At 40.6% G+C, this 25,102-nt stretch overlaps 1 protein-coding gene across 1 annotated transcript; it reads left to right on the top strand.

Annotated features, from left to right (window-relative positions):
• Positions 1-18,419: 18,419 nt before the first annotated feature.
• Positions 18,420-23,974, top strand: krt5 (keratin 5). Its single transcript, XM_051425032.1, has 9 exons — positions 18,420-19,085; positions 21,081-21,289; positions 21,402-21,462; positions 21,578-21,673; positions 21,837-22,001; positions 22,116-22,241; positions 22,365-22,585; positions 22,702-22,760; positions 22,941-23,974. The coding sequence occupies exons 1-9, from the start codon at positions 18,546-18,548 to the stop codon at positions 23,171-23,173; spliced, it is 1,710 nt and encodes a 569-aa protein (XP_051280992.1). The 5' UTR covers positions 18,420-18,545; the 3' UTR covers positions 23,174-23,974.
• Positions 23,975-25,102: the final 1,128 nt, after the last annotated feature.

Genomic DNA, 25,102 nt, shown 5'->3' with positions numbered 1-25,102 from the left:
GATGAAAGTTGTTTCATGGATCAACTGGCTGTTCCAACAACTCAGCCACTCTTCAACTTTCACTCTCTGTATTATGAGGATATTTCCTGTGCCTCCTTTTTTTAGTGAAGGATTTTTGAGGTATTGGGTCACCACTGCTGTGGTGACCCAATACTCCAAAATACTCCAAAATTCCTGCATTCAAAAATCACACTTAAGTAAATAGCATTACCAGAAGTATTACCGAAAAATGTACTGAGTAGTATCAAAGTAGTCCTTTTTTTGCCGAATATTATTGGATTATTATTACTGATTGCGTTATAATTTTGGGCCAGGTTACCAACTAGGTAAAAAGAACAACCCTGCAGCCCCAGGTTCACTGTTTATTACTTGTCAGTTGGTTCTATGAAATGTGGTAAACGGTAAACTTTACAGATAGAGTCAAAACTGACTGTGATGGAAGCGGAGAAGAGTGATGGTTAACGGAGGGCCATGTTACTGCTCTGGACACTCTCTGCTCTAGTGATAGCTGGTAATGAAGTCGGTTAAGCAAACAAAGTGGAACAGGCCGAGCCACCCAACTCTATTCCAGCATTTCCAAACAGGATTTGTGTCAGATAATATTCAAGTAAGATACACTGGTCCAGAAACCAGTCAGTATCCGGTGTGACCACCATTTGCCTCAGGTAGTGCAACACATCTCCTTCGCATAGAGTTGATCAGGTTGTTGATGGTCTGTGGTATGTTGGTCCACTCCTCTTCAATGGTTGTGTGAAGTTGCTGGATATTGGCAGGACCTGGAACACGCTGTCTTATACGCCGATCCAGAGCATCCCAAACATGCTCAATGGGTGACATGTCCGGTGAATATGCTGGCCATGCACGAACTGGGATGTTTTCAGCTTCAAGGAATTGTGTACAGATCCTTGCAACATGGGACCATGGTTTCAGACAATCTTGGAGGTGAAGATGCTGGATGTGGAGGTCCTGGGCTGGTGTGGTTACACGTGGTCTGCGGTTAGATGTACTGCCAAATTCTCTGAAACGCCTTTGTAGACGGCTTATGGTAGAGAAATGAACATTCAATTCATGGGCAACAGCTCAGGTGGACATTCCTGCAGTCAGCATGCCAATTGCACGCTCCCTCAAAACTTGCGACATTTGTGGCATTGTGCTGTGTGATGGAACTGCACATTTTCAAGTGGCCTTTTATTGTGGCCAGCCTAAAGCACACCTGTGCAATACCCATGCTGTGTGATCAGCATCTAGATATGCCCTGTGAGGTGGATGGATTATCTCGGCAAAGGAGAAGTGCTCACTAACACAGATTTTGACAGATTTGTGAACAATATTTGAGAGAAATAGGCCTTTTGTGTACATAGAGAAAGTCTTAGATCTTTGAGTTCAGCTCATAATGAATGGGGGCAAAAATAAAAGTGTTGCATTTATAATTTTGTGCAGTGTAATTATAATTAGAAATAATTAGTGTCTAAAACGCAAGACATATGTTAAATATTTTGTCAAGTTGTGTACTTACATTATCCCAAATATTTCTAACAATGTACAAACTAAAGTTTTTCTGTAAGGTTCACAGGTCGTGGTCGACCTCCTGAACCATGAACACTGAAGGAATCCTAACCAGGAGAAGCTGACCGAAATGACAACAGTGGTGGTGAAGACAACTCCCATGATTCCACGCTACTTAATGATGTTACCAAACTTTGTTTTTGTTGTTGTTGCCCACGGACATTTAGTTTACTTTCTAGTTTGCCAAGATGTGCTGTTGTTGTGATGTTAGCTATAGTAGCAGGAGAGTTGTGAGTATTGCTGTCTGGAGCTGCTGTGCTGGTACTGGGAAAGCTCGTCCTCTATGCGTGTTAGCTTCGCAGCAGCAACTTTAGTGCCAGTTTTGCAATCCCACGACATAGCCAATATAAGTAAGTAAGTAAGTTAGTAAAGCTTTATTTATATAGCACCTTTTTGACACAGAGGTCCAAAGAGCTTTACAAACAACAAATATACATATGGGTATAACCATACCCAATCAAACATACATAGGGAGCATGTAAATACAAACATAAGGGAGATAAAACAAGAGGGAAGAAGAGAAAACAAACAAGGAGATCTATAAAAGGCTTGCCTGTAGAGGTGGGTTTTGAGCAGCCGCTTAAAACAGTCCACAGATTCCATGAATCTGAGTGATTGGGGAAGATGATTCCACAATGTTGGGGCTAAAACAGCAAAGGCACGATCACCTTTAGTTTCACAGTTAGATTGGGGAATGGATAAAAGGCCGAGATTTGAGGACTGGAGTGGCCGAGGATTGGAATGAGGAACAAGGAGATCTGAAATGTAACTGGGGGCAAGGTCATGAAGTGCCTTATATGTAATCAGCAAAATCTTATAGTTGATCTGGATTTTACAGGAAGCCAATGAAGGAATGTGAGAACAGGAGTAATGTGGGACCGACGGCTGGTTCCGGTTAAAAGTCTGGCGGCTGCATTTTGGACAAACTGTAAACGATTTAAGGAAGCTTGACTGAAGTGCGTGTAGAGGGAGTTACAGTAAACAGAGAAAAGGAAGGTGTGAATTAATAGTTTGAAATTTCTGGAGGACAAGAAACGTGAATTTTGCAATATTTCGTAGCTAAAGAAAACAGGACTGGACAAGTTTTGTAACATAAAGGTCAAATGTCATTTACTGATTGAAGATGATACCCAGATTCTTATCAGTGGGTCTGGCGAATGTTAGTTACATTAGTTGCTGCGTAGTTATTCGCTCTATATCATTTGGTATCATGGTATTGGATTTTACCAGAATTGCTTATCACACCTTGACCCTAAGTTAAATGTTATCTTAAATTGAACAGATGGAATTCTTCATGAGGTGTGTTCCATAATAATCTCTCTGGGGCTATTTCCTGGCCTCTCCCCTAGCACAAGTGTTGATTGATACCCCACTCCCACCGGTAAGTCCAAATCAGTGGACATAAATGGATGAAAAATCCTCATTGAGAAGCTAATGAGCTTCTCGAGTGTGTGTGTGTGTGTGTGTGTGTGTGTGTGTGTGTGGAGGGGCACAGGGCAGCAACCATCTCAGTACTTTCATTGTCATTTTGAATCAGACTCACCCAACACAGTTATTACAGCTTATGCTCTTTTCTCATTGGTGCCTGTAGGCGAGGCTTGTTTTTACCACTGCCAGCAGAAAGCAGGTTTGGGCAAGGCCTCAGCATAACTCACGCAGTATGTATGAAACAAGTCAGATTTGACTCTGATTATGAAAAAAAAAAAAGGAAAGTGACTCTTAAAGGGGTTTATAGGTAGGTTTAATTCTTGTCAGAGCCTGTCTCCTTGCAGATGCTTTCGGTGCTGTAAGGAGTGGTACAAAAACCAAAGATGATCAAAGACTGTTGGAAAAAGTCATCAATGAAAATCTCAGCTGATGCAGTGCTGCAGTGGTAAATGGTAGAACACCCAAATCCATCCTTGGCCAACATGAATAGTATGTATGTCTTTTCTAATCAAAAGAGAAGAATAAAATGCAGGATGCTAGTTTGAGCGTGTAGTGTTGGTGCTTGTTTTATGGGTGTGTATATGGGCGTGAAAGGGCGTGGGGGCATAAATCAGAAATAAGAGATTCCAAACCATGAGTGTTTAGTAAAGTACAGGAACTCAAACATGTTGTGTGGAAACCACGGCTACAAGAGCTACAAATTTCACACTGAAAAAGGCATTCACTTTTACACATTTGTCACAACTATTGACTTTAACCTGATGTTACTTCGTGTTAATATATCTGAAGGTGCTCTCACTAAAGGAAATTACATTTTTAAGTTCAGCCAAGATTCCACAGCACAAAAAAGTAAATCAGGGTAAAAAGACTAGTGATACAATGGGATGTTTGGCAAGTCTTTTGTTTGAAGTGTGGGTTTTAACATCCAATCAGATCAGTCACGTAGGATACATTAGATGTCTTTCTATCAACATATTTTTGTGTATTGCATTAGAAAAGGTTGATGGAAACAAATTTGAAAAGACTCGTCAATTATATAAAATGGTTTTCATGCTTTCTTGAGATGGTTTTTGCCTTTTTAGAAAAAGAGTTAAAGCACTTAGTAGGAAATGGAAACACTTCTCCGTAATAAAATCTGAGGTCATAAACATTTAATTCTGCTCTGACAGTCTCCTCGTCGCTCCCATGGCTCTGGATGGAACCCTTCTCACATTAATACATGAAACAAACTGAAATGTCATATTTCCATCTTGTTTTCTGCATTGCTTATCACTGTTTGAGGTTTGACCAAGTGTGAACCTATCCTGACGTCACCCATGGGTTTGTGGTGTACCATCAGTTTGAAGCTTCGAGTTTGGCATTATGGTCGTCGCCATGGTGGTTTATTGGAGCCAGCAGAGGTGATTGTTTTACTGAACATTTAATATTTTTGTTAATTCTCTTGCTTCTCTCAGCTGTAATGGCCTCAACCCTCACCTTTTAACTTTGTTGTGAGTCTGCGTGTGTGTGTGTGTGTGTGAGAGTGTGATGGCTGCTCCTGTTTTCAGTACTTTACAGCAAATGTGAGTATTCAGATCTGCTTTTCATAAATGCTCGCTTTATATTTCTTTTCATTGTTTTCTATTTTTTGCGTAAGGTAAAGTTTTTTTATTTGAGTTAATATCTCCTGTTTTATACACAGAACAAAGGAAAGGTATAGTATAGGTACATAGTGAAATGAGAAGCATTTTATGCACCTGCACCTCCTGCAGACAGAGAACACTGGTTGACAGTGACACTGCTGTTGTAACACAATAGAGGATCATCCTGATAATCTTTTTGGCTGTGTGTGTGTGTGTGTGTGTGTGTGCATTTTATTTGTCTGGATGTCGTCTGTGACACACTTTAAATCACAGCTCTGTAGGAGGCCTTATGACTAACACCAAAGTTTGTCAGCTGCCAAAGACATGAGTGGCTGATTATCTTTGTTGACTGTAAGGCATTACTGGTGTTCAGTTCCCATGATAGGGACTGGAAGCAGAAGAAGGAGGAGACCTGTTCTGCATTCTTTATAAAATTAATAAATCCTTTAGAGATGTTAAGCACAGACTTTCTGTGTCGTATCTTGGCTTTAAATGTTTCATTCATCATAAACCTATAAAAATGTGCATGAGAACTGGCATTATAGACATAAGCATCAGTAACTGACAGGGCTGCTCACTAAGCGAAAGTGACTCCAGTGGCATGCAGGTAATTGCTCACTACCTGTTGTTAAATCTTGGTGACCTTTTAAAATGTGTCAGAGGCAGAATGAATAGAGCAAGTTATGATTGGGAGAGAAAGGGAGAGAGTAAAAAATCCAATGCGCTCAATACAGATACGCTTCGAGGTGTAGTTTTACCTTGAGGTGGTTGGCATTCTTTTCTGACAGAGCTGTTGCACCGGGGAACCAAGCCTTGATCTATAGATGGGGTGGAGTAAGCAAAAATGAAATAAATCAGTCCATCATCAGCGTTCGAAGGCTTACAAAATGTAAATGCCAAAGTAAAAGATGTTGGACTGAGATGATTTGTGAACAAAAGAATGTATGGTAGGATGGGACTAGTTTGAGTTAGTGTGTGACAAGTTGGACTGCTTAACTCTGCAGCACATATACTAGCTATACCATATATATATATAGATTCGATTTTTACTTCTTTGTGCAACATCTGTCATGGCACTGCAATGTTTGGGCCTTCAAATTTTGCTGTAAAATGGTTTGGGTAGAAGAGGACTAACCATGTACTTTATTATTAAAAACAGACATACTGTAGTCTCTGTGATGTCGTCCATAGGTTTGCGAAGGGTCAGTGTGGTCGGCTCTGGCCGTCACCATCTTGGCAGTCCTGACTGCGCTGGTTCCTGGCTAAGACGTGAAGCGTGGGTGGAGGTGAGGTGGGCTGAATGAACTCAAGACGGCCATGCCCTTTCTTATACATGACTTTAAGCCTTAATATAATTTAAACTGATGAGTTATGTAATAATTTAACCCCTGTACTGTAACCATGTTTATTTCTGCTGTGAAGTTGGACATTTTAACATGGGGCCTTATGGAGATTGACTCACAGTTAGAGGAACTGCAGTTTTTGGCACTTCCGTGTTGGCTTCATATGCCAGCCATAAAGGCTGCTGCTTGGGACTAATGAGCTGACCCGTAGAACATACTAGTAACAAAGTCCTTTGTACACAGTAAAATGTGTCAAAAGGTGGGTGACTGCGCCTTTGAAAACCCTGCCGTGCATGTGCCATCATAAATCTACAGAGCCTGCTGACAGGTGACACCATTCTCTAACCCTGACTTAACGTCCCTTAAAGCTGCCTTTGAATCCTATTCTCACCCAAGCAAATAGCCTTATATCTATTGTATTTGCTTAGGGTAAAACTAGAATGTTTGTCTTAATTCTTTTCAAGTTCATATTTTTCTCATTCATGAAATTTCAAGTGTGCAACAGGCTTGAGAATGCAAAGAGTAAATAAATACATTTCATCACCTGTTGAATACCAGGACAAGTTCCCGACTCAGAGGCAAGTGCGGAAGCTTGTTCACACTGAGGTGATTAACCATGGGAAAAGAAGAAGCAATTAGTATTAGTAAGACTCTTGGATGCAGACTGCAGGGTGAGTTCCCGAGAGGCGTGGAGCAGGGTGAGGCGTATGTGGAAAGGTGCTTAGTGTTCAGTGCCACCTTGGCTAAAATAGTGCACTCAGCAATTTGAGCATCTACACTCAACCCGTTTGCCAACATCAACAAACAGATAAAGAGATGCATAAACAACTTGTCACTATGAATCTTCTCTGGTGAGATCATTCTACAAAAGACGGCTTGTAGTTTTTGTACAGTTGTCTCTTATGCAACCACCAAGAATCTGTCACCAAGAGAGCACAGCATGATGCTGATATTCCAACAGCAACTTTTAATATACAGCATATAAATATTATAAGTTACCAGTTCATTAGTACTGGGTGATTTGACCTGAAATTATAGCCAAACAATACTGGATACTTTGAAGGTTTGAAAAATCTGATGACCATATATCAGTATAGGTTAGATCTGTCATTGGTTGTTTAGCCATCATCAGTTTTATACACTGAATATTGCAGTATGGCTTCATGTAGGTTGGTCAGGGATTCATATTGGCAGTAAATTGATTGAATTTGATTATTGTCCTGCCTTACATGGTATTTGATATTTTCTTGCACTCTTTATCAACTGTTGTCCCTTCCAACATCGAGGAAAATAGGCTTTGCAGACATTGTTTAAAAGACAGCTGTTAGAACCGTCCAGGTTTCATTCCCTAGTCCCTGCTGAAGTGTCCTTGAAGATGAAGATTTATGTTGTTCTGTTTTGTCCCAAAATGACCACACTGTCAATAAAATGATCTTTTATATGCTGTAAATAGCGCCAGTAAACTGAATATGATACTAATTTGTATTTTGCTGTCGAGTTCCACAATTTGGCTTGCATGCTCTTACATAATGTTCAGTAACTCTGCAGAAGCAGGGATGCCTGCAGGTGCTTTATCAATAATTCATCACCTAGAGTATGACAGTAAAGCCAGTGTAATCTTGTGCGCAATCTGAAATTGAAATCACATAAAACTGCATTTGTTTTTCTATGACTGGTAACGGTAAACAATTTCAGTGTCCAGATTTTAAGCAATTGTCTTTTATTAAAACAAATAAGTCACCAGCCCTATCCCACCTCATTCACTCAAACTGCACTATAAACTTGCTTTGCGCAAGCTAAAGTTAAAGGTGCTTACTGTACCTCTGAGCATATTACATGAATTACCTTCAGCTATTTCAGTGAGTGACAGAGTGACAGCCAGGAATTAAAACAATAAACCAGTGAACTGATGCACTGATAAAACCCAAGAGTTACAGAAAACACATACTGATACTGAAACATTACAATCTGAAAAAAGAAAAGATAAGATAGATTGATCACACACTTGGAAAGACACACGCTTGTTACAGCAGCTCAAGAAATTAAATAATTAAATTAAAAAATAATAGAAAAATTCAAGATATAATATATATACACCATTTTATATACAGATTAATAATGGAACATTGCACGGAGATAACTGCAAATGTATTTAAATATGGCCATGTTGTAGCATCATAATAATAATAAAAAAGTATATATTTATATATGTGTGTGTGTGTGTGTATAAAGCACAGTCAACGTAGATGAGTGCTTTTTGCCACTATGAACCTTTTTAAAATCTCAGCAGTGAAATGTATTTATCATTATACAACACAAGTTTGCCGTCCCTTCATGCTACAGACTTCTGAGTCTTTACCATAACACTAAACAAAATGCCATAGCAAAAGGGTTTTTCAAAACCAAATAAATCAAATTTCAATGGAAACAGAAGTTAGCAACTGAGCACATGACCCTCAAGATCAAGAAAAACAAGGTCAAGATCATCTTCTGGAGAGCTAATTGTGTGTCCTTATTGCTGCGCATATAATAATGTTGAATTCATGTACGCTAAGAGTCAAAGCTAATGTAGCAGATGCTAAAAGTTGTCAAAAGTGACAGTCGCTGCAGAAACTCCCAGATCCACTCTCATGGGTGAATAACGGCCCCAGGGCAGCCTGCTTTACAGGTTGTGCAGCTGTCAATGATAAGAACATATGCAGCTGGACTGTGGCAAGCTTCTTCCGGCTCTGAGAGTGAGCAGGTATACCAAGGATAAGACTCCCTTGTCAACTCATCTCTGGGCTTCATGTCACTTATACATGCCAAAAAAAAAAACACATCTAAATGAACAGTCTAATAAATTATCCTCATCTTTAGTGTATGCATTCATTTTAAACGTCATGCTGTGTCAGGGCATGTGCAGTGTAATTTAAGATATGGAACATTCTCCTTAGAATGCCTGAGGTGATTATAGTTATATAAGCCATTACTGGATTGATGTGGGCCAGCAAGTTTGCGTGCCTGTCGTTCCTCTCATGACATTAGGAGTGTGTTAATAGAGCATCCATCCATATGTCTTTACATCTGTGTGAAAATCTGAAACGCTCTCTTAGTAGTTCATTTAGATGAAATGGTGCTCAGCATTCATGGGCTGTGGTGCTGCTGCGGTTTGTTTCCAAGAAGTCACCTGTCAGTTACCACAGCACTGAGCGTAACCAAGTGTGAACCTATCATGATGTTACCCATTGGTTTGTACCCTTTTGAGGCCTTGTGTATGTATATGTATATTTCGGAGCGAGCGGTGGTGACATGCTGTGAGCTGTGAGCAGGAAACAATGACTAAACAGTATACTAAAATATGTTTCTGAAAAGATTTTAGGTGAGAAATAGGCAGTAACAGAATCTTGATTCGTAATTGATCAGCACTGCCTAGTTTGAGATAGTTTGATCTAAGTGTTGTGCGTTGCCCTGGCGCAATCACTCCGAATGACTTGTCAATCACAAGGTAGCCACGCCTAAAGGCCTGCTTTATTGTCTATTTTACTCTAAATTGGACCATAATTTTCTAAATGAACATTTGAAGCAAGAGATTGAGACCATAAACTTAATAAGGAAACTGTTTACTGAGCTAATCAATCAAATGAGAAGTCAGCTCATTTCTCTGTGGCACTGATTTTTATTGCGGCCAATGGAGCTGCCCCCTGCTGGCCAGGTTTAAGACACTTCCGCTTTGGCTTCACTTCACAGACCTGGAAGCTCTGTCCGTTATATAGTCTGTCAATTGACCGGACCGACTGTGGTCTTGGGACTTCACTGTTCCAGATCTTAGTTGTTGCTGTTGTTAACCCCATCAATACACTCAGAAATAGACAATATACATAGGAAGGACTGAAGCAGTGCTTGCAGATTTACTTGCAGGTTACTTCAAAGTTTGTCTACCTGTGTAATCTCAGGATGCAGGTATTGTTGCCAGGGTGTGGTTCGTCTTTCCCACATCTCACTTCTTTGATGTTGGTCTCATGTATTAACCATTCACAAACCCAGACATACACACACACACACACACACACACACACACACACACACACACACACACACAATGTGACTAGCCAGAACACAAATGGATACAATACAAATAAAATAACCCATACAGACCATTTGTGTTTGTAAATTGGATATTGAATTTGTGTTTTTTGTTCAAATACTACACATGCACAGCTCTACCCTATTTTTGGTTGCCAATGAAGGCAGCAAAGAAATATGCGAGGATCTTGTTCTACACTGCCAGCTTCAAGTTCGGCTTTGCCTCCGCTGTGCCAGTTTGCCCTCTGGCTGTTGTAGTACTGGGTGTGGCTGCAAAAGATTAGAGCTGTAGAAAGGTGTATCCCAGTGACTGGCACGTTTTCAGAACGCTGACAGATGCTTCTTGTGCCACTTTTATGGCTTGCAGAGAAACAGTAATGTCATTACTGCAGCATTCAGGTTGTTATGTGCAGTATAACTATATCTGATGCGGTCTGTAAGTAGCAGGACAGAGACACATTTTGTTGTCTAGTGTAGTATCTGCTTATGCATACATATATATATAAATTAGCAGATACTTCCCTGTTGTTGCTATGTACTGCATCCATTCTAAGATGGTACCCACCACGGTAGATGTCTCTCTGTGTCTCTCTCCTTTGAATTTTCACATGCTTGATTCTGGGATTTTTGGTCTTCAGTTTGGTCTTCAGCAAGTGAAATACATGAACTGCAACTTCAGTTGCATTGAGAAGCATGTTTAGGTTATTATTCAGTGTTTGCTGCATTGTCATTAAAGTGAATAGAAAGGGCTATGAGTCCTACCGAAGGGAACATTGCAGTCATGGTGGTTAACTGTGTACTGTATCCTCCTAATTCATGTGAAGGTGTGGCAACCATAATAATCTTCTCTTTATGCAGCCTAGCAGAATTCCCCTCTGGCTTGATGGACTCGGTCCACTAACACTCCTCTGTAGTGGCTTTTGTAGAACAAGTAATTAATCTGAATGTAATGTGAAAGAGGGAGTAGTAGAACTGTGTGCAGATTCAGTCAGCACCATGCATTAATCATAGAAATGTACTGTAGCGCCGCTAACTGCACTGACTGTCAACAGCTCAGTGGGACATAACGGCTTTAAAAAGTGCTGTCTAAATATAAAACATAAATCTAAAACAAGATGCAGATAAAAAGGATGAAACATAGAAAAAAGAATTACTTCACTTTATTCTTGTACTGCAGTCTGGCCAGAGCAAAACAAAGATAGAGACAGAGGACTTAAGTGGATTCCCCTTTAACTTCACATTTCCACTTTTTTGGGACTAAAATACATAATGAGTGTGCGGTGTTTCAACATGTCGTACCCTTTAGCTGCTGCTGTTCAGTGGCTTAACCTTTCGTGTACTGCCTAGAGGAGACCTTTACAGATAAACAACCTAACCTTTAAGACATCCCTAAAGGAATTTAAAAAAACAATTGTGAGAATGAGAGATCGTTTTTGACTGTTGTGCTGTGTTTATTTAAATGCACCAAGACAACTCAGAACCCATATAGTTGCTTGTAGCACAAGATAAATAAATCTGATTGCCAAAAGTCGCTCATGCTTAGACAGTTGATCACAATAAGGGAAAACAAGCACAAACTTCAGTCTTGGTTTATATCCATACTATTTTTTTGTGTTGAAGAATGCGGAAAGTCCATTAGGCTTACTTTAGACTTTGCAGCCTATCTGTGCATGCAGAAGATTGCCAAATAACATCCAATAAAGGAGCTTACTAGGAGTCATGAATTTTCTTTTTGCCGTTATGTGTTATTAGTGAACGTATTTGGGCGCGGCCTGATAGATGACCTGGCGGAGCTCGCGCCCCATGTACCAGGGCTGAGTCCTTGCTGCAGCAGCCACACGCTCAACTATATAAACTATATATATATTTTTTTATTTTTGCGAGCATCTCATGTGTATAAGTTTCATCAGAGATGACACAGAACTGTGCTCAGTGTGGTTTCTGTGGTACAAGGTCATTTACGAGATACTGGATATGAATAAAATATTTGGGCAAAGCTAATTGGTTCTAATTTAAATAATTGATACAAATCACTAATGTTAAAGTAGCAAATCCACAAGAGTAATACACCTTGAAAAGTCCTCAAAATGATGGCGAACTATCCAAACTTCCAAACTTTCCTCATCACTAATGCCAAGTGGTTACAAAATGCCAATGGGAATATTTGTTTTCATTCGCAGCTGAACCCACTTAGTACAGCGATGTGAACCCAAAATAAACAGGTTTTGCTGTGACTCTTATAGCAATACTTGTATCAAAAGCATTTAGAAATAATCATGTTGCTGATTTGTAAATTCAGATCTGTCTGCAAGATGACAAGCTAACAACTTTTAAAATGCTTGTTTTCTGAATGGAGTTTGGATTGATCAAGGCTATGCTAACTTAGTTCATATTAAAGTTCATACTTTCCTCTAAGCAGTCCCCTTTTTGTCCTGTCTCCTGTGGACACATGGCTACAATAACAACAGTGCGCTTGCAGACAGGTTGACAAGTGAGAATCCTTAAAATTTTAAAAACTAAACCCTGAGCTCTCCTAGTGCCGAAACGACTCCGGATCAGAGCAGAATCCAGTGTGACTGCTGGTGGGATTATAATACGGGGCCAGGACGCAGTCAGCCATGGCGAGTTAGTTAGCGTGCTAATATCAGTGGATATCTCAACACAATACATCTTTGACATAACGTCATAGCTTTTAAACATTCATGAACCATAATTCTGGTTATGTCTTACAGGTGATTGGTGGAAAAAGATAAACATCCCATGAGCACAGAGTGCATAATTAGCTTCTTGCATCTACAGACCCTGTCCGAGCTGAGGGCCCACCGTGTAACTACATGTTTATAGCTAGTTTAACAAGAAGTGGAAAAGTTTATCATACTCTATAATCAATGCTTTGCTAGACTATAAAATTGTTTGTTGACAGCTGCTAACTCAGGCATGACAGAGATGGCTTGTTAAAAGAAAAACAAATGCAAACAAATACAATGAGTCAGTATTGTGTCACAAGTGTAGTAGTACATGTGTACAGATAAATTAAACAGGGCTGGCAACCTGAATTTAGTTTCGAATGAGATTTGGTATCGGTTCAGTTCAGTTGGTGAATTGTTATAAGTAAGCCTTCTGTGACATTACCCACTCCTTAGGAAGTTTGTTTAAAAAGTTCAGCCGCCAAATTCACAATATTAAAGAATTTATAGATGAAAAGCCAAGTCAGTAATCATGGTCAATGATGAATAAGTATGGTTGATCAGCATACTTGCCTATTGTCTCAGTGTCAGTGTAGTCTTATGGTCAATGCATGAGAGTTGGCAGCCCTAATACTACTACTACTGTAAAAATACTTACATCTTAGACATATACATTTTGCTTATAATGTATATTCTAATATTTTTTATTGCATTTACACAATTGCACACTTTTCGCTTAGAGCATCTATTTATTGCATGGTTTGAAGCTAATGTCAGCTTGTATTTACCATGGATGTATTAAGGGAGAATACAGAGTTAGAGATGTGGCTGTGTTCATTCCTATGAAATTGCTCAGTGGCGCATGAAGCAAAAAAAGACTTTAAGGTATAAAATTACCTGGATCTTCTGCATTGTGCAGCCTATAGAGCATGCACACTACAACCTTCGACCAGCTGGGCGTGGCTGAGTCGCTAACTTAATTGTGTGGCTCTTTGAGACTTTCTAAATGTTAGTGGACTGACTAGCTCCATTGTAACAAGCAAGCTAGCTTGTAACAATGAAAATAATCATTATGGGTTTGATTTGTCAGAACAATAAAGAATACAACATATATGTCATAAATTAGATAGATATATGGACTCACACCATCAAAAAAAAGTTCTTGCATATTTTTGGTCTGAAGCTGCTTTGTCTGACACTTGCTTGGGCTGCAGCATTGAATGTGTTGTTTTCCACAATATTGGACTTGTATGAGGTTGAAGGGCTGTTTGAATATCTGCTCTGTGATTCTTAGCTATGCACCTCTGTGCATGGATCTGTAATGACAGAAATGACTTAACGTAAAACAGACGGCTTCACAATATGGTATCATTTATTATTTATTTATAATATTTTATATATATATATATATATTATAAATACTTCAGTTAAGATGGCAGTCCACACATAGTTTATATAGGTTTTGTTAAAATGTTAAATGCACATGAAAACGCAAAAAGAATAATCATATTGCAATCAAGGTTTAAACTGCACATGATTTAGACATAGAACATTTTACTACAAGATAAAATGCAACATTCATGTCACTCCAGTAGGCCTCCCTTCTTAGCAGCAGATTATTCATGTGTCCTGTTGCCTTAGGATTTAAACCTTCTCTGTACTAGAGTAATCATGCTTCTCCATACAGGTGGAGTTTTATCATTGTTGACCCTCATTATGCACCTCCCATGCTTCTGTTTTGTCAATAGGACGTTGCTTGAAGATATTCAACCATGTACTGTAAAATGAGCTTTGGTTTACATTAACAATGCAAGGGCAACTTTTCCAATGGCTTATTAGAGTAATACACCCTTGACTCACCTGACCTGACCACCAAGGTGTGGCACACAGTCTATGACTAAATAGTCCTTGCCCTGGCCAAGACAAACAGCAAAAAAAAAAAACCACAGCACAATGCTGGAGGTTGCTCTCAAGCGCGATCCACAGCAAAGTATCAACTTACAACATTATATAATACCGACGCTGTTCTAATTGGCCCCAGAAAATAGCAAGTATTGCTACTATTACTACTTTCAACTCCTCTGCCTCTTTAATTACTCTTTCTTTTCTCAGCAGTCCCTCTTGCCAAGTTTCAGTAGAGTAAACTCCCATCTCAAGGTTGGTTCTCACAGAGAAAAGGAGCTTGTGAACATTCCACTACATGCACTGACTAGAAAGCCTGAAGTGTCACCTGTCATATCATGTGAGATCAAATACAACCCTGTACCAGATTTGTGGGTGCCACTGCCTTTAAGGAATGGTGGACAGCTTTTTGGTTTAAAGTAATGATATTTATTGTTATGACCAGTTTTTATGAAAAGGTTAAAAATGTAAAAGGGTGAGGCCCTCATTTTTTACACTTTTCATTGTCTTTGCAGTAGGGAGCTGTTCCTCACATAGGAGGAGCAGTAGAAATGACACATAAATGTTTTATATCTTTTTCTATACAGTTTTCTATACATTACCACACTTCTACAGTTAAGCTATGGACACATACATTTTTAGTGTCACAGAGCAGAAGTCTAGGAGAACAGTATTAACATGGCAGTGGTTTAAGACTTATGTGAGGTAGCCATGAGATCAGTTATTTCCATTTTTAGCAGAAAGTTCAACTTTCTGCTGTACTGGAGGTTTGTGGTTTGGAAGGAGGAGTTTATAGTTAGTGGTGGAGAAACTATTATATATATATTATATCTTATCTAGAGAACCAGTGTGTAAGACTGAATGGCTTCTAGCGGTGTAGTTGCTCACGTAATATTATATTGCATTTCTGCCAATAGATCATGTTAAATGTTACACACTGGACATTAAAATAAAATCATTACTTCACAAAGACAATTATTACAAATAAAGTAAAATAACTGAAAGGAAAAGCAGCAAATCTTAAATCATAAAATCTGGAACTATAAAACATTTTTGCACAACATATTACTTAAATGGTTTAACCCTTTATAGGGCACTCATTGAAATACTTGGAAATTTAAACTTTCAACCCTGGAGTGTTATTGGTGGATATAAGAAGACATTTTTTCTTTTTTGGCATTTTTAAAAAGTTTCAGTTTTAGGCTGCAAATCAAAGTCAATGATGTCTAGGTGGGCTGGCACAACAACAGTCTGTGGCACAGCAGGCCTCCTCTTCCCATAGAAGGACTGAGCAGACAGCAGCTGCAAAAGAAATATACCACATCAATATACTATGAAAATATGTAATAAATAAGCCAGAAGCAAATGAAGATCAAGCCCACTTTGAGTTATTTGTGAAAGAAAACAGTAACAGTGCAGTGTATTATAATATCAGTATATCAACAAAGAAAAATGTGTAAGTGTAATAAAAACTGTCATAAGGAAGTTACCATATATTGTTCCTCTCTCGATAAAGGGTTAAATTAGTTTAATACTCAAGTAAATTTGTACTTAAGTACTGTACTTGAGGTAATGTATTGCAATTCCCTGTACATTCATCTGCACCAGATGTGGTCGTCATCGTCCTCTACTTGCCCTCCCCCCTTACGTTTGAAAGCATGACTGGATTTTAATTGGAATGCACCCCAAAAATTTAAATACTGATGGCAAAGCATGCTATCTGCTTCACAATTGCATGCATGCATTTAATGCATGTGAAGTAGTGGTGGTAGTAGTAGTGTTGCACAATCAGTCCTGAATCCTGAAACAAACCAGGCCTGCCAAGTCTCAGTGTGCTGAGCAGCAACCAACACGTGCAGCCTGCCACGACTGTCTCACTCGTCACTGTGATGGTGGAACGTAATGGCTGCTGATTGTGTTTGGTCGTGCCCTAGGTCAATGCTTTGCCCTGTGGCCTGAGACCAGTTGGGTGTTCACCTACCAGGCCAACCAGGTCTCAATAAATACATGGTGACAATGTAAAAATGTAAAAAACCAAAATCACATGGATTTAGTTGCCTAACCATACATTAAGGTTAAGTTGATGTATATTTAGGGAAACTACTGCAAATAAACCTAGAAACTGTTAAAAGTGAACACTTTGCAGATATGAATATACTTTATAATGCTTTGTTTCCCCCAAAACATGTTTAACTAATGCAAAGATGCTTGAACATATAGTACGTTGCAGTATGTAGTTCTTAGACAAAAGAATATTAGAAGTGAGAGTGAAGCACTGGCAATTTTTTTTAGGTGTGGCTCAGTTTTGCCCTACAGCTCATTTAGATGCTACTACCGTACAGAGAGTGGGAGGCCAACACCTAAACCAGAGCTGTTGAGATGTGTTTCAACAGGCATCAACAGTTGCAATTATGACAGCACAAATCTTAAATCTACATGTAACGCATGATGTTCTTTTACTTAATGCAATAGAGATCCAAGGTGTAAATTACCTTTTTAAAGTTTAAACATTTAAAATAGTGCAGTAAATATTCATAACGTGTAAGTACATGTAAGTAGTGACACTTACTGAACCTAGCGATCTACTGAAGGGCATAGAGGGGTGTGAGTATTAAAGATAGTATGTACAGTGCCCTCAAGCACCTACAAGCTGCAGGCCTGAACACATAAACAACAAGGTGGTGAATTAAATAAATAACTCTGGAATTCCAGACTCATTTCTGAGTGTTTACCTATTTATCCTTCCTGCATTACAGTATGGTCAAAGGGTCAATTTACCCAAATGAAAAATTATATTTTTTCACTCATCCCTGCTTGTGTTTAGCCATGCAGCTTTTAATGTATCTGTCTCTGAGATTTCTGCCTCCACCCCAATACAGTAGAAATGCTCATAGTAAAAAGGTATATGACATATGTAAATAAAACAGCAACATGTCTCTGGAGAAACAGTGTTCTTGTTAATCTACATCACCCCTGACAGTGTGGTGTGTGTTTTTTTAATCCCAGATATCAATCTTATTAAATTTAACTCATGATTATATGTTTTATTGTAGTTGGCTGTTTTATTTTGTTGAATACTGTGATTGCAGAATCACAAAACGGATTGAAAACTGGAGATAAAAACAAGTATGCAGTGTTTGTGCATCGCCCTATATAATCCTAAATAAGGATCAGAGAACATAGATGGTCTTTAAATGGTCACTGTGTGGCAAAGTCCTACCAGAATTTGAGCAGTTGTTAATTCAATGTAAACGTGAAAGTCTTCATGCACAAATGCATACATACAATGTACTAACATGCATACATTCATATGTAAGATCAACTTTAAAAACAGCTGGTCAGAATGTGTTTTGCAAATCCTAGTGATATTTCACCTATTTAAATGCTAGCAGTACCTCTAAATATTCGTATTTTATCTATCTTGCGAGAAGATGAAAAGCAGAAAACAGTGGATCGGTGAGTACGTAGGGCTTGTCTCCACCTTCCAATTCCTCCAACCACCCACACCTCCCAGAAAGCCCTCAGCTAATCAAGTAAAAATGTCTTTGCCAACATGTCCTTTTCCCCCTTTCACCCCAGGCTCTGATGCCATTCCTCTGCGAGCACCTGGGTGTGTCAAGCCCCGATCACTTTACAGGGGTAGCAGTCCTACCTGTCTGACAGACTGAGCTGCTCCAAGCCAATCTGCCTGCCTGCAAGTGCACCTTCCAGGATCCAGGTAATTGGAGGAGGGTAGAGTGGGAGGTGCAGTTGAGGTGGAGCTCACTGGGACCTCCTCCACAGTTGGAAACAGATAAAAATCCATCACGGACAGAAAGAAGACACTTAGAGGGACTTGACTCTCCTCTTAGTGTGCTCTTCCAAACCTCTCTCTCTCTCTGCTCCCCCTTTTCTCTGTTAATCCTTTCCTTTCAGAGGAAACGAAACAAGCCATGTCGTCGTCCAGATCTAGTATGACCGTGAAAACGGTTAGGTCCAGCTTTGGAAGCAGCGGCGGTGGTGGAGGTGGCAGCTTCAGTGGTGGTAGTTTCAGCGGTGGTATCAGGAGTGGAGGAGGAGGAGGAGGAAGACAATTTTCCTCAAGATCGGCCGTTATATCATCAAAGCCAGCATACTCAGTGTCATCCAGTTTTGGAGGCGGCTCAATGCTTAGGTCAGGTGGTGGTGGTGGTTATGGCTTCGGTGGAGGTGGTGGTGGTGGTGGTGGTGGTTTCGGTGGTGGTTTCGGTGGAGGTGCTGGTGGTGGTGGTGGTTTCGGTGGTGGTTTCGGTGGTGGTTTCGGTGGAGGTGCTGGTGGTGGTTTCGGCGGTGGTCTTGGTGGCGGAATGGCTCCTATCACAAACGTCCAAGTCAACCAGACCCTGCTGGCCCCCTTGAACCTTGAGATCGACCCCGCCATCCAGACTGTTCGTACCCAAGAGAAAGAGCAGATCAAGACTTTAAACAACCGCTTCGCCAGCTTCATTGACAAGGTGAGTAGCCTTTTTCTGTCAGTGACTGAAACAGACACTGTCCCACACCATTTAATAAGAATGAACTGTTATACTGTTATAGTAAATATAGTTTTGATATGTTAACCCTGAAGTAGTGATGATGATTTAGATGCACTGCACACAGTGGAGATCATTGGTTTGTGCAAGAAGCGTGAAGAGCTGCAACAGACTGCCTCTGAAAGGCCACCTGAGCTCATTAATTATTACACAGCAACTGATCCAAACCTGAATGATGTGCACACACAGGGCGCAGCTAGAGATAACTCTGAAAACTAATACTACCAAGTGCACTATTATTAGTATCAATATAATTTAGTTAGTCGTCTGAAACTGCAGCGAGGGTACCTCTCATCTCAAACAGTGTTCACGTCAGCTAGCCTCTACATTGAAACTGAAAGCCGACCATTACTCCTTTAACTTCTCTTTGCATAAGTTGTAATTGACAACTTGCCAACTGTCTCTGTGTAGAGTGAGAGGCAGGAAACATTAGAGTGGTCATATCCAGTGACTGGTGGCTCTCAATATGAGGGGAGGAAAGTATCAGGTTATCACCTACTGCCATGGCAGCAAGGACTCTTCAAGCTACCAGTGGTGCTGCAGAAAGTGGACCCCATCTTAACTCTTTGCAATGCATTGTACAATACTTGCAGTTCAAGTGGATGTTTCAAACATTTCTGAATTGCCATTTATTCCGTATGATTAAGGACAGGTTTTTTTAATTCACCCATATACGCCTTCATGTATAACCGAAGACCTTGAAATGAGGACGAGGGGCCTTTTGTCCCAGGCAGAAATTAATAACAGGTTAACGGCACCCTGCAAGAGAAAATGCTCATTTAGCTTTTTCTGCATTGTGTGTATATTGCACACTGGTGATCTGATCCTGTTCATTCACGGTCGACTTCCAATGATTGGATGATTCAAATTAAACATTGTTCAATGATGCATTCACACTATTGCAAGTAGTGGTTTAAGGAGAGGAAGAATTATGTGTGTATTGTGAATTTTAAGTTGATATTTCTGTGAAATAGAATTACATAAATGGCATATCTTTGAAGCATCTGTACTCAGTCAATGTGACAGTTAATAGCTTTGGGCAAGTAGCATTAATTACTGAGGGTTGAGCCAGGCAAGTTCACTCAGTGAAAGTATGCATCCTGGAAGTGAGGGAGTGGTCAGGGAAGGGGAGGGACAAGGCTGAGGTGTGGCACTGGCCTCACCTAAAAAAAAAAGGAGAGAAAAAAGGCTAATATGCACAGTCAAAATGGAGGAACAAGCTCCACCTTCTGTAGGGTTCAACAGCAGATGGCACGGCACTGTACTCTGTGTCCTAGGAACAAACTTTGAAACATGTTTCTCGGGATCATGTCAGATGCTCTCAAACAATGATGTCATTAGAGTACAGCACAGTTTAATTCAATTCAGTTCAATTTTATTTGTATAGCGGCAATTCATAACAGAAGTTATCTCAGGAGACCTTTCAAATAGAGCAGGTCTAGACCGAACTCCTTATAGCATTATTTACAGAGACCCAACAATTCCCACCATGAGCAAGCATTTGGCCATACCATACAACCATACTGTGCAGTGAGACTGCACTGGATTGTGTTGAGAACATCCCTGCCCTCTAGGAGCATTTGAATACAGCAGCTGCCAATATTGGTGCAAGAGCTTTTTGTGTGGCAAAGTCACACACAGGTGTGGCTTGATGGTTCATCCTAGGAAAGTAAAACAAAGAAGACAAACATCTTTGTTACCTCAGAGCGGGCAGGCCTAATCATGAAGACTGTTTGTAGACTGCTTAAAGTAGTAAAGCCCACAAACTTATAGATATGGATAATTCCAGTATATTAAGTCGTTCTATTTATGCAGAGTTACATCATTTGAGTAATGTGGATTTGTATTCATATTCATAGTAATACCTTTCCCCTAGTACCAGTGGATCTAAACTTGGCAAATGATTTTGCCTTTCAGGTCCGCTTCCTGGAGCAGCAGAACAAAATGCTGGAGACCAAGTGGAGCCTGCTGCAGGACCAGACCACCACCCGCTCCAACATCGACGGCATGTTCGAGGCCTACATCGCCAACCTGCGCAGACAGCTGGATGGGCTTGGCAATGAGAAGATCAAGCTGGAGGGAGAGCTGAGGAACATGCAGGGACTGGTGGAGGACTTCAAGAACAAGTGAGTTCACACCAGCACAGGAAACAGGAAACCAAGCACGGAGCAGCTGACCTACAGTTGTTGAAGCCCATGCTCGTTTTCCATCAGCTAATTTTTCTACTCTTTGTGTCAGATATGAAGATGAAATCAACAAGCGCGCTAGTGTGGAAAATGAGTTTGTGCTCCTCAAGAAGGTGAGAGTGGATCTGCGGTTATAATCCACCATGTCATTAGCGACAGTGGAATTAATTATTGCTCTCCCTCTAACCCATCACCAATGCAGAACACTTCCTTCTTCTCTTCTTACAGGATGTAGATGGCGCATACATGAACAAGGTTGAGCTGGAGGCCAAGGTTGACGCCCTTCAGGATGAGATTAACTTCCTCAGAGCTGTCTATGAGGCGGTAAGAACAAATGGGAAACACTTCTTCAGTTACATTAACACATTAAAGGGGTCAATAAATGCCACTGGCAGGACAGATAACAAACAGAAGTAGATATTGGACCACCTTTACTCTCCAGCTCTTTCAATTTTATTTTAAAAAATGACATATATGTTTTGTGCAGGAACTGCGTGAGCTGCAGGGACAGATCAAGGACACCTCAGTCATTGTGGAGATGGACAACAGCCGCAACCTGGACATGGACTCCATTGTGGCAGAAGTCAAGGCTCAGTATGAGGAGATCGCCAACCGCAACCGTGCAGATGCAGAGTCGTGGTACCAGCAGAAGGTTGGTACAGAGAGAAATTATTCTCACCAACAACTCTAATACGAAACACACAAATGGACAGGAGGGTTTGTGCAATCTGTAATGAATCTGTTATTTTGAATCTTATTCCTTCAGTTCCAGGAGATCCAGAGCACTGCAGGCCAAGCTGGAGATGAACTTCGCAACACCAAGAATGAGATAGCTGAGCTCAACCGCATGATCAGCCGCCTCCAGAATGAGATTGAGGCAGTCAAGGGACAGGTAAGGTCACAGTTACAGCTCAATACTTAAAAAAGCAGAAGGTGAACATTCAGAAGGCATTTTGACTGAGAACTATCACATCTGAAGCTTCTGCTAACTTTCCTTTTCCTAATTTTCTCCCAGCGTGGCAACCTGGAGGCCCAGATCGCTGAGGCTGAGGAGCGTGGTGAGCTGGCAGTGAAGGATGCCAAGGCCCGCATTAGGGATCTGGAAGAAGCTCTGCAGAGAGCCAAACAGGACATGGCCCGCCAGGTCCGCGAGTACCAGGAGCTCATGAACGTCAAACTGGCTCTGGACATTGAGATCGCCACCTACAGGAAACTGCTGGAAGGAGAGGAGTCCAGGTAAATACAGAGCTACTTCAGGCTACAAGACCTTTAATCTTCTGAAACACTGCCTGAACTTTGTGCAGGCAGCAACATCAGCAGCTAAAATTAATCATTCATGTACCTCTCTGCAGAATTGGCAGTGGTGGTGGATCTGCAACCATCCACATACAGAGCTCAAGCAGCGGCTTCGGTATGTATCGAAATATATCGTCACCATTCAGCCAGTTGTATTCATGAAAATATAACTGTAAATGAGAAAACCTTCAGTTAAGCTATCTGTTTGGTTGATTTTAAATAAATTGGTTGAAGTTTAAATAAAAAAGAACATATAAGGGAATTAAAATTTAAAACGTCTTATTCTCATTACCAGGATCAGGAGGCGGCGGCGGCGGCGGCGGCGGTGGCTTTGGCTTTGGCGGAGGCATGGGCGGTGGCGGCGGCGGCGGCGGCGGCTATGGTAGCGGAATGAGTATGAGTATGAGCGGCGGCGGCGGCGGCGGCGGAATGGGCTATGGCAGCGGCGGCAGCATGGGCTATGGCAGCGGCGGCGGCGGCGCCATCAGCAGCAGCAGCAGCATGAGAGTCAGCTCCCGGCGTTATTAAAAACAGTAGTCATCTTTCTCCATCCTTCTTCTTCCTTCATTTTGTTCTCCTCTTTTTGACACACCCCCTCTCCCCGACAACCACTCTTAAAAGCTTCCATATACTCCTATTGCCCCTGTCCTCCAGACGCAGCAGCCTCAGAAATGTTCGCATGTAATGGTACAGTGCACGTTGGCTGCTGTGTTGCTCTTCCCTCTTTGGCACCACATACCTTACAGAGAGTCAGAGATTACATCAAAACACAAGTAGAGGCAGAGAGATTATTAGACCATAAACAAAGAGCAGCAGAGACATGAGTCAGTCCTCTCTTCCCTTAATCAGTCAGCCTGGCTGTCTTTTGGTTGCTGGGTGTGCTGTCATGCAGACAAGAGGATACTTGTAGTGTCATGACAGAATCCTTACAAACCAACAGTCATCACACACAAAAAGTCAACAGCAGTTGTTAGATTTGCACAGAAGGAGGTCCGGATGTTTTAGCTAGTCTTATAAAGCATACATGGCAGGCAGCTCATCCTTCAGATCAGTCTCTTCTGTTGTCTCACATCTGTCATCTTGTTGTGAATTTTAACATCATCAAAAGCAGCCACATATAACACTTTTCATATTTCATTTTTGGGATCCTCTTTTTCTTTTTCATTAGAGAAAATGAGCTCTCCAGTAAATAAATGGTGTTCTCATCCTGCTTTACTTCCATTTCCGCTCTGAATAATAAAGAAACATGGATAAGGCTGACTGGGACAACCAGATTTATTGTGAATTTGTAACACCAAAAAGTCTGGAATAAATCTGATTTCATATTCATTTTGGCTGTTGTGTCTTTTCTTATTGATTGATTAATGGTGTACTGTAACTTTTGAACAATTAAACAATTTCTTTTAACAAAGTTTACTAAGCCCCGCCCCCTGAGTTACTGCTGCTAGCTGTCAGGTTTTGATCCCAGTGTGGCAAATAGTGCACTTTACAGTGGACATTGGCAAAGAGTCAAAATAACCAGTAGCTTTTGAAACAACACATATTTTCAACGAGGGGGAAAGAGTAGTAGTTGATGTAATTTTAAGAGTTTCTTTTAGAATTTCTATTCAAAGCAGAGGACTTTTCATGTATGAAAACATGTTTGGAGGGGATCTTTAAGACACTCTCTACATAGTATTTCTAGTAAAATAATATGAACGTAAAATTAAATAAATTAAACTGAGATTCATTGTGCAATACATGAAAGTGTGGAACAAAACATTTTATTAATGGAAGGTAAATTCAATCAATAAGACAGAAATGGTTGGCAGACTGTATCATATTTCTGGGCGGTGTATTTAAGCTGTACAGTTTAAGATAAGACATTACCTCCTCCACCCAGATGATGGTGGCATAATGCATCCTGGGAGGCTACAAAGCCACAGTGGAGCTCTGAGCCCAATTCTAATGTCAGCGTGCTAACATGCTCACAGTGACCATTAAGGTTTAGGAGGTATGATTATCGTCGTTCTCATCTTAGCTTAGCGTGTTTGAATGCTAATAATAGCTAATTAACACAAAGAAGAGCTGAGGCTGATTAGTATGGTATTTGGTCATACAGCGATGGTCCTGGACGCAGAGTCAGCCAAGATATTACGGTTCATCCTGAGGGGAAGTTGAGCCAAAGTTCAATCTGTCATTTCAGAACCACTTATGTCAACCTCATGGTGGCGCTAGAGCAGAACCCTGGATGTCTGTGTACAACATTCAATTGCAAAGGCCTTTGAGGCCCAAAGGCGTCACAGTAAATGAGTGAACCGATGTGAAGGCCAGGCACTGGCTTAGTTGCTACAAACCCAGCTGAAAAGCAAATAACAAGTAATGTATCTAATATGTTGAAAATGTTGCTAAATTTAGGGAGAAACATCAAGTTAATTTCTGACTAAGCACTAATCCTAGTGTCATTGTTTAAAATGC

This window comes from Dicentrarchus labrax, unplaced genomic scaffold (assembly GCF_905237075.1).
Source record: "Dicentrarchus labrax unplaced genomic scaffold, dlabrax2021, whole genome shotgun sequence".
Taxonomy (NCBI): domain Eukaryota; kingdom Metazoa; phylum Chordata; class Actinopteri; family Moronidae; genus Dicentrarchus; species Dicentrarchus labrax.
The sequence above is the reverse complement of the archived record's forward strand: the minus strand, read 5'-3'. Positions and strand labels throughout refer to the sequence as shown.

What these genes read in the sequence shown, in the direction of transcription:
- krt5 (XM_051425032.1), top strand. Translation starts at nt 18,546, where the DNA reads ATGTCGTCGTCCAGATCTAGTATGACCGTGAAAACGGTTAGGTCCAGC. An exon ending in TCAGAGCTGTCTATGAGGCG is followed by an intron (nt 21,674 to 21,836) that starts GTAAGAACAAAT and finishes TGTTTTGTGCAG; the next exon opens with GAACTGCGTGAGCTGCAGGG. An exon ending in GAGCTCAAGCAGCGGCTTCG is followed by an intron (nt 22,761 to 22,940) that starts GTATGTATCGAA and finishes TCTCATTACCAG; the next exon opens with GATCAGGAGGCGGCGGCGGC.